At 44.8% G+C, this 9,239-nt stretch overlaps 1 protein-coding gene across 1 annotated transcript in view; it reads left to right on the top strand.

Annotated features, from left to right (window-relative positions):
* The window catches only part of SGMS1 (sphingomyelin synthase 1), an 11,444-nt gene extending 2,711 nt beyond the window's left edge, over positions 1-8,733 (top strand). Inside the window, exons 2-5 of the mRNA XM_009881513.1 lie at positions 2,433-2,550; positions 4,699-4,852; positions 5,597-5,763; positions 7,956-8,733. Of these exons, the coding sequence (XP_009879815.1) occupies positions 2,433-2,550; positions 4,699-4,852; positions 5,597-5,763; positions 7,956-8,135 (619 nt within the window). The 3' untranslated portion in view covers positions 8,136-8,733. The remainder of the gene's footprint in view (positions 1-2,432; positions 2,551-4,698; positions 4,853-5,596; positions 5,764-7,955) is intronic.
* The last annotated feature ends 506 nt before the right edge of the window (positions 8,734-9,239 follow it).

Genomic DNA, 9,239 nt, shown 5'->3' with positions numbered 1-9,239 from the left:
TGTCTGTCCAGCTAACCTCAGTGCAGGGTTTCCCTTGGCCCCTGGTACTGCTTTCTTGCCTGAAAACTAATTTTACCTTCAGGTAGAGACTGGAGTTTCTGGCTGGCTTCGGGGCAAGGCGCTAGAACTGGTGCAAGGAAATCAGTGACAGCTTTCTTTGTACATCCGTAGAGAATACTGTCCCTGGCGTTGGGTTGGTTTCTCACCAGAAAGCGGGAGTGGGGTGGGTGCGCAGGTCTTGGCTGGGGACTCTGGGCTGCCCAAGCCTTTTTTCCGCAGATACCGTGGGGAGCTCGAGGAGTCCAGGCGAGCTGCCGAGGCAGAATTAACTTCTCTGGGAATCATTCCCAGATGTTTTGGGAGTAGTACAATGCTGGGTTTTGGCCGTGCTTGACATCTGATTCAGCCTGCACGCTCATGGGATTGAAAAAGCAGTGTGCTCGCTACCCACGTTAGGCGAGGTCTGGATAGTTGTAATAAAAGTTGGCTTGGCCAGTAATAAGCTTAGAGGTTGTACTTGCTAGCTGGATCGTGATCACACACTCACAAATTCTTTTGAGAAGGGAAAATATGAGGCTTTTTACATATTTTTTTTTTTTTTTTTTATATTACAGTACAGACCACTTTGATGCAGACTTTCCTAAGCTTAAATATGTTAAATCCAACTAAACCAAGTAGGTTTGTGGATAATTTTAATTAAAAAACGCCAAGATGTTCAGTGCTCAATTAAAACACTGTCGCTTCTTCAGTCTCTCGAACTACAGTGCTGCTGCTTCTTTAATCCCCAACCCCCCTCTTTGTCTTTATACCAGGTTATAAAGCAAAGCAGATTCACGCCTGGTTATAAAAGCCAGGAGCAAGTGTGAGATCTTTATTGGATCACCCTTCCGAGAGGAAAAACTCCCTATACAAAACGCGGAGGGAAACCACTGCCCCAATGGCATGGTGCCTTCCCCTCTTATATTTCAGTCTGTGGCGCTCCATTAATGAAGTATAATTTTTAACTCCCAGCTTTGCTCGTGCTTACGCCGGGAGGGGGAAGAAAAAATATGAAATAGCGTGTTCCAATAGCAGTGAGCACTTGAGTGCAAAATGCATTACACTGTAATAGTTGAAGCTTTTCTGATAAATTAAGACACTCAAGTTGTTATTGATCTGGCACTGCAAAGTCATACTCCTCTGAGAGTGGCGCACTACAGTTTAATAACTCTGCCAGAAGCTATTAAAATAAAAAAAGATGGCCAATTTTTGAGCTTCAAAAGAGCTCGGCTTGATAGAAATACTATTTTTTAAAAAGTAAACGCTTCAAAATAGCAACAAACGAATGCCAGAACTTGCAGCTTGTGTTGTAACCCTTGTATTCCCCCCAATGATCGTAACTGTAACAACGATTTAAAATCAGCTGAAACCCACAGGGTCTGTAACCCGCAGGACACAAAGGGTTGCTGCTGTTAAGGTCGCCAACTGCTGTATCGGGGTTTGCCCTTGAGTTTTGTAATGCTGGCAGCGATTTCTCTTTGCTGAGCTCTATGTGAGCGCAGATGGAGGTTCCTCCCGTCCTGATGGATGTGCCAGAAGAGGTTTAATCGTCGTAGCTCTTTCCTTGTGACGTTATTAGCCGGTACGTAGCAGCGAAACTCAATGGGCCAGTTTTGGGGGTGTCTGTCACTCCCGAGTCGAAGCTGCAGCTCTTTACCCCGTGTGCTGGTTTTGCCTCACGGTACCCCAAAAATGCCCTCTCTGTATGCGTCAGCAGCTTGCAGGAAGCTTCAGCTATGGCTGCCTGACGTGAGAGCAGCTTCCCGTGAAAACGCCCTGTCCTGCAGCCAGTGCAGTTTGCCTCACGGTACCCCAAAAATGCCCTGTCCTGCAGCCAGTGCGGCTCTAAAGCTGTATTTTGGAGGTTTTGTTGCTGATGTGAATTGTTTCCTCTTGAGCGCCGTTCAGGAAAGATGCGTTCTCACTCGTTTGGATCATACAAGAGATTTCTTCTCGAGCACCCATTTGTAATTACTAAATGTGTGTGTCAGCCGAAATAAACGTACTCCTTTTCATCTTATAATGAAAATATTGTAACTTTATCCCCTGCCTTGAACAGCAAATTAGTGACTGCTCAAAGCTAATGGAGGAGCGTGGGGCATGAAATCTCTTTTAACATCTTCAACACTAAACCTGCACAGGCTTTTGTATTCTAATCCTTATATTTACCATAGTCACCCTCATGGGTGACGTTAGTTGACTTGCTTTTGTGTTTCTGACCTGTAAAGCGTGGGAATATCTGTAAAGTAATCCATATTCTCAGGTGTAAGCTGATGCTGTCACGAGCTTCCAAAGCATGGAGAACAGTTGGTAGTTCATTTTGTTTACCTTTGCATATGTTGTTTGCATTGAGTGACCTGCTTTTTTTTCCTCTTTTTTTCTTTTTCTTCTAGGTCTATAATTAGCAGAAGATTTTTCTGTATAGTTGGCACACTATACCTGTATCGGTGTATTACCATGTATGTGACTACACTCCCAGTACCTGGCATGCATTTCAAGTGTTCTCCAAAGGTAAACTTCTTCTGCCTGCCTTTCCATGTTTTAATCTGTATGTTTTCCCCCTTGTCCTGCTGTTACCAAAACTGTGAGCAACGCTTTCTCAATAATTGTTACTAATTTGAAAATACCAGTTTGGCCTGACGGGGATGTCCTTCTGCAGATCATCAGCTTCCCTCTCTGGGAAGGTGTTGACGGTTACTTTGGGGCAGTGCAGGCATTCCCACCCTTTTCTGAAGCGCTGACCTACGCAGTTTCTCTAGCGCTTTCAACTGATTTGCACGATCAGCACTTTTCTGTCTCCACCGAAGCTGTCGAAGGTGTGCAGCCTGCAGCGGTGGCACGTGTGACTCATTTCTAAACACCTCAGTGTGCCAAATCCAAGTAGGATTTGTTTGAAAATGGCCCAAAGAGACTTTTCTGAGGCTGGTGAAACTCTTGTCTCCTTTGCAGTTGTGTATATATTTGCAATTGTGTTAGCGCGAGGACTTGCCGCCTCCTCCCCAATCTGGCAATGACTCCTGTTTGTTGTGCCAAGGAATAAAATGGGCTTGCGAAAGCCGTGGCTGAAACCGGGCTACTGAGGCAGAGGCGCTTGGGCAAGACCCTTGTCAGCCTCGAAGGGTAATTCGGGTGCTCAGGGTGGAGATGGGACAGGGATGGAGGTGTTGCGTCCATCTCATATCGCGCAAGCGTTGGTGTAAATGTGGCCCTTCCTGCAACGTGCTCTTCGTGGTGGGGAAATGCGATCTAAAAGATTGAAATTCTGCGGTAGGGAACGAGGTGCCCGTATTAGACACGAGTGCTCTTTCTCCGTAGCGGCTCATCTCTGCGCCCCTCCTGGCATTGTTTGTGCTATAGCTTGATTTAAGCAGGAGAAAGACAGGGAAAAACATAATTTCTGTGAAATATCTACTGCACGCAGCTCAGCGGCTTTGTGTGCACAGCCAAAAGGTAGATGAGAGGTGGGAAACCCGCTGATTTATGGGTAGTAAAATCCTGCTGTGACTCGGGACACGTGCTGTCGCTGTTTTGGTGAGGATTGCTGGTCTGTACGAACCAAGCCGCAATGCTTCGGTTCCTTGGGGAAATAAAGCCAACAAATGTACTACGCCGGTTGTTTGACAGGGCAGAGCATTTGCCAAGCCACGTGTGGCTTCTGGAGGCACCGAGGTCTTTTGTAAAGAGAAGTGAGTGGGAGAGGAGTCAACATTGTGTTTGATCGGTCAGCCGTTATGAAATTAAAGAAGAAAGAACACAGTTATTTATGGGCTGAAGTGAGTAAATCTGCCACTTTTGGAAATTTACAGCGTTGGCAAGTCCCGTTTCATGACTCGAGTAAAGACAAGCCCATGTTGTGCTCTTCTGTTGCCCCAATAAGACGGAGGATTAGCTGGGCTTTCCTGAAAGCTAGAAATATACTGGTAGGAAAAGAATAACCTCTCAACACCTTATTGAGTTATATATGATTGTGAAGAGTGGGCTTTGGGGAGCATTTGTCAGGAATTAATAAGTTCTGCTTCTTAAAGCAAGACCGAGCTTTAAAATAAAAGAAAAACATGCCTATAATGGGCAATCGGGGGGTGAGAGGGGAACCTGTGTTTCCTTCTGACTGTTAAATGGTTACTGCGGATTTTAAAACTTTATAAAATGAGGTAAGGATGCAGCACACGTGTAGTCGTGTGCGTTGATCTGCAAGTCCCGCTCCTTTGAGCACAGATGGTTCCTGCTTCCCGTTGGGTCCCGGAGGTGCTCAGCAGGTCCTGGTTGTGGTTGTCCCACAGCATACATTTTCTTTGTGGTTTTGTTTAACGTTTGGGCTTGGTTTAGAGCTGAGAGCAGCAAAAGCAAAGTCTTGGGACAGTGCCAGCTGCCCTTCAGTCGCCTGGGAGGAGGCAGAGGGGCATCCTCACTGGAAGGACACCGTTTGCTTCAATTTGGCTTTCCTAAGGTCAGCCCGTGTCTCATTTCCAGTCTTTTTCCCCTCTAGAAAAGTGCTGCTAGCTTTCGGAAAAAGCCGTGGATTTACAGATTGGTCTCATGTATCAAAGCAAAAAGAGAGAATAACTGAAAGGCAAAGTTGCTGGCTAACGCCATTGCTTTAAACTCTGACAGGTCAATGCCGATATTTTACCGTGCTTTTGTGTTTTGTTTTTCCACCAGCTTTTTGGAGACTGGGAATCTCATCTGCGAAGGATAATGAAATTGATTGCTGGCGGTGGATTGTCCATCACAGGATCCCACAACATGTGTGGCGACTATCTGTACAGCGGTCACACCGTCATATTAACTCTTACATACTTATTTATCAAAGAGTGTAAGTTGGTTACGGTTCACGTGGCATTTCCTGTTGTATAATTCCTTGCTAATTGAAAATTATTGTTGTGCTGATTGGTAAATACAATTAAAGTAAAAATGCACGCTTTTTCAACTGAAGAAAAATAATAGAACTTCAAAGACATGGGGCTTACTGAAAAAGAAAACTTTAGAGGCAAAATAAAACACATTACCATATAGATGTCTGAATTAGATTTATTTTTTTTTTTAAATAAAATGCTTTCTTTAGAATATAATCGAAACCTTTGTTGCACCCTGCCTGATGAATGGTATTTCAATTACGTGTCTCCTAGTCTAGAGACAGATGAGAGCCGTGCTAAATGCAAGGTCGCTCATTTTGCAAGAATCAGGCCTTAACGTATGCAATTATCTTTTGTGAAAGGCGAAAAGAATGGATTGCCGTCTATGTAAACTCAATATTGAAATACAAATCAGCTAACTTTACTGACCGGGGTATATTATATCATTACGTACTGGGCCAGTTTCTCAAAGATTCCGTAACCTTCCTATTTTCCCAGGATCCAATTACCCCTGAGTACAATTTTAAGTTACACCTTAAGAGAACGGTGCTTAGTTTGTGATCTTGGCGTTGCTGCTCTTAATCTTAATGCGGGCATCGCGCTACCCACCCAGGACTGCAGTCGGTGTCCTCCGCTCCTTACAGCAATAGTCTTGCGCACTGATAACGTTACGCTTTGAAATAATCACTGCTTGTCCTTTCCAGATTCCCCACGGCGACTCTGGTGGTATCACTGGCTTTGCTGGGCCCTCAGCATCGTTGGGATGTTCTGCATCCTCCTTGCTCATGACCACTACACTGTGGACGTGGTGGTGGCTTACTACATCACTACAAGACTTTTCTGGTGGTATCACACAATGGCCAACCAGCAAGTGAGTTTCTCCCAGGCTTTGGATCTGCTTGACCATTTGCCGTAGCGTGGGGGTGGGCGAAGGTCCGCGCTTTGCCTTGGGCCTTTCTGCAGAAGTAGGAGCGGACTCACCTGTGTCTTGTGGAGCATCCCTCTCTATCACTCCTCACCTTGGGTTTGCAGGAAGGAAAGAGCCCTCATTGGTTGGTTTCATCTTGTTGTCTTGACCGCAAAAATACATGTAGGTCTACCTGCAGGCAGGCAGGCCTCCCTGCTTCTACTCTGTAACCTCCATTTTTGAAGTCCTTCTGACTTTGGGCCAGTTGGCCAGTTTTGTCACAGCAGAGCATGTAATCAGGGGGTTTTGCCTTGGTTTTGGGGTTGGGTTTTTTTTGTTGACGCCAGCTGGGTTTTCCTTAGGTTCTGTGGCTTGTGCCCTTTAGCTAGATGACAGCTCTCTAGGAGAACAGTATGAGGCCTCACTAAAAACAAACCAGTTTTTCAAAGTGTTCTCAAGCAGCAGTAAGTTCCCCTGACCAAGGGAAACGTTTTCCTTTTGGAGGATAGTGCAGAAGAGGACAGGCTGCTCCTCTCCTAAGGTACCGTGTCTGTGAAGGCATGAAAAATAGGGTGGTGAGGGAAATCCTGAGGATGAGGAGCTGCTTCAGAGGAGACGCGGCGCTCAATGGGAGAGACCAAAGCGTGGTTTGTGATACTCAACCAGAGGGCAGCGGTAAATGATTCAGAGGTTGAATGAAGAAGTCTAAATGAGGTCTCATGTCATTCTTGTTGTTCGTACTTTCCTGCCAGTGAACTAGATCAGTAAGAGATGAGCTTATAGTGCTGAGGAACGGGAGAGAAAATGTGCATGTCTGTTGTCCGTGGGAAGGACCTAGTGAGTTTGAGACACTCACTCTTAGGTCTGTAAGAGCAAATTGGAGTCCAAATATTTTCTTTGCAACGTGGAGAAAGATATGTTGTTTCTCTGTTGCATATGACTGCAGTTAATTATGCTTAAGAAAGACCTAGTATGATGATAGGACGTTAGTTAATATTGCGATGGTACAGACTCTGAGATCATATCGGGGCCTTCTAGCCACCGTGTCATATTATTCCAGTGGTTTTGATGCTACTTGAAGCAATACATCACAGTCAAGCCCTGTGGTAGGTTTTTCCCACCAAATGCCTAATTACGAAGAATGCGCTTTGATGTTCAATCAGTTTGGGAACCACTGTGTTTGATAGCGATCTGTGCCCAGACTTTAACTCTTGTCGTGCAGCACCAGGCTGACTTCCACGCTTTGATTTTGCTCCTGGGCTCTGTCAAAACAATGGCGCTGAGCGGTTGTGCTTCCAAACTAGAAGCTACTGAAGTCAGGATTGCCTTGAGTGCTAACGAGGCCTTGCCTCAGGAAAGCCCTTTGCCCTACTGTACGGAAATGTTCCTGTTTTGCCGCGCGATGTGACTCAGCAGGTGGCCAAGCATTGCTTCCATAAGCTTCTGAGACATTGGGAAACGCTGATCCCTGGATCCTTACTTGAGCACGCATCTCCTTCCTGGTGCTGCTCCACGTTCAGAGGGCTGTAGCTTGTGTCTGACCTTAAAATTAAAAGCAGAAGCCCACTGGGGCTAAAGTGTGGATACGTTTTACATGTGAGTTTGTGCCGTGGAAAGAGAGCTTAGTGTACAAGCCCCGTGCTCATGCCTTCCGGTGGGCTGATACAACGCTTCCCTGCCCTAGTGTTGCAAACGTGTGGCAGGGTAGTTGGATAACTCCCTCGGTGTCTACCCACTCCTTGTGTCTCAGCTGTGGCTTGCCCACGGCTAGGAGAAGCCAAAGGGTGGGTTTGAGAGGACATGGAGGGCAGGGCAGGGTTCCTTACCTCCTCTGGATGGGTCGAGGCATGCCTTGCTTGTTGCCCTGTAGGCACGCAGCCGAGCTCTGAAGCGATTCTTGAGCTACGTGACATTTCAGAGATACGTATGGAAACGGCTGCGCTTTGGGTTGGTTGGTTTTCATGCCCAAAGGAGAGGAGAAGACTGATCTTTTGGGCCGTTCATTCTTTTCCTGGTGGGACTGTTGAACAGCCGAGGTCTTGGAAGTGAGGGTGAGCCTTGCTCGGGAGCAGCGTTTGGTGTGTGCAGGGAGGCTGTGGAAAAGTAGTGACGTGCCCTTTTGTAATTCTCTTTTTTTTCGGGTTATTTTTGTGCAGGTGCTAAAAGAAGCTTCCCAAACTAACCTCCTTGCAAGGGTCTGGTGGTACAAGCCCTTCCAGTACTTTGAAAAGAATGTCCAAGGAATTGTACCTCGCTCCTACCACTGGCCCTTCCCCTGGCCGGTGCTGCACCGGGGCAGGCAGGTGAAATACAGCCGCCTGGTGAACGACACATAACAGCGTGTCAACGGACAAAATTTGGGGGGGGAAGGACCTGTCCCAAGTGCTAAGGACTCCGTATGAGAAGATGCCATAAAAAAAAAAAAAAAGAAAAAACAAAATCAACCGTTCCCTAACCCTTTCTTTTAACAGTTCCCTTGACTTAACCTATTCAGTTACCTGGTAAGCACTGTGATCTTTTTTTCTCTCCAAAGGATCTGCGTTGGACAACAATAAAGAAAATTTAACTTATCATGCACTGTTATACATTTCTTCTTAATAGATTTGGGATTTACATTGACCCATCACCATGTTCCTTTGTATATGATGCGACAGCATAAATGAAAGCTTTTATATCATAAGTTCTGGTCTTTCCAGTCACGTCTGGGAATAAAGCATATTATTTTCTTGGGAAAACATACTTTTCATATCTCTTGCCCCAAAGATTGGGCTGTAAGCCATTTTCTAGCAAATGACTATATGAAGGTTTCTAAATACCTGCCTTGGGTAAAATCGAGAAATCTTTCTACCTGTTGCACCGCGCTACGAGTAAGATGATAGACACAGGAAGGTTTGGTAATCTTGATTTTGTAGAATCTGCAGTGACTGTGTCAAAAAGTGCAAAAAAAAAAAAAAAAAAAAAAAGAAAAAAAAAAAGAAGAAGAAAAAAAGTTGTAAAGTGATTTTCTAAGTATTTCCTAACTTTATTTTTCAAAATGTGTATGAAAATTAAATTTAAAAAGATTTTTACATGTCAGAGAATAGAGAGTTAAAATTTAAAGAAGATGCTTCTTGGGAGAGAGAGATTTGTCTATGTTTCTAGTGCCTTTCTTGTCTTGATTGTATGGTCAGTAGGCAGTCTTAAATGTTTTTATTTAAAATAAAGTATTCCATGAAAGCAGAATTATATATACTGTATAATTACTAATTTTTGCATTTATAGCTAAATTAAACTGGAAGTTTGCTGATGATGTTGAAATTGCCATGTGTGTGTAAACAAACCATAAACCAAATAAAAAGGGTCCGATCTTGCTCACACATTGTGGGCAGGTCCAACTAAAAGATATCACTTTATTGTCTACTCGGTAGCTGTATTTTAAAAAGAAAAAACAGCCATGAATT

This window comes from Charadrius vociferus, unplaced genomic scaffold, assembly GCF_000708025.1.
Source record: "Charadrius vociferus isolate BGI_N301 unplaced genomic scaffold, ASM70802v2 scaffold390, whole genome shotgun sequence".
NCBI classification, from domain to species: domain Eukaryota; kingdom Metazoa; phylum Chordata; class Aves; order Charadriiformes; family Charadriidae; genus Charadrius; species Charadrius vociferus.
This window is presented reverse-complemented; position numbering and strand designations above follow the sequence as displayed.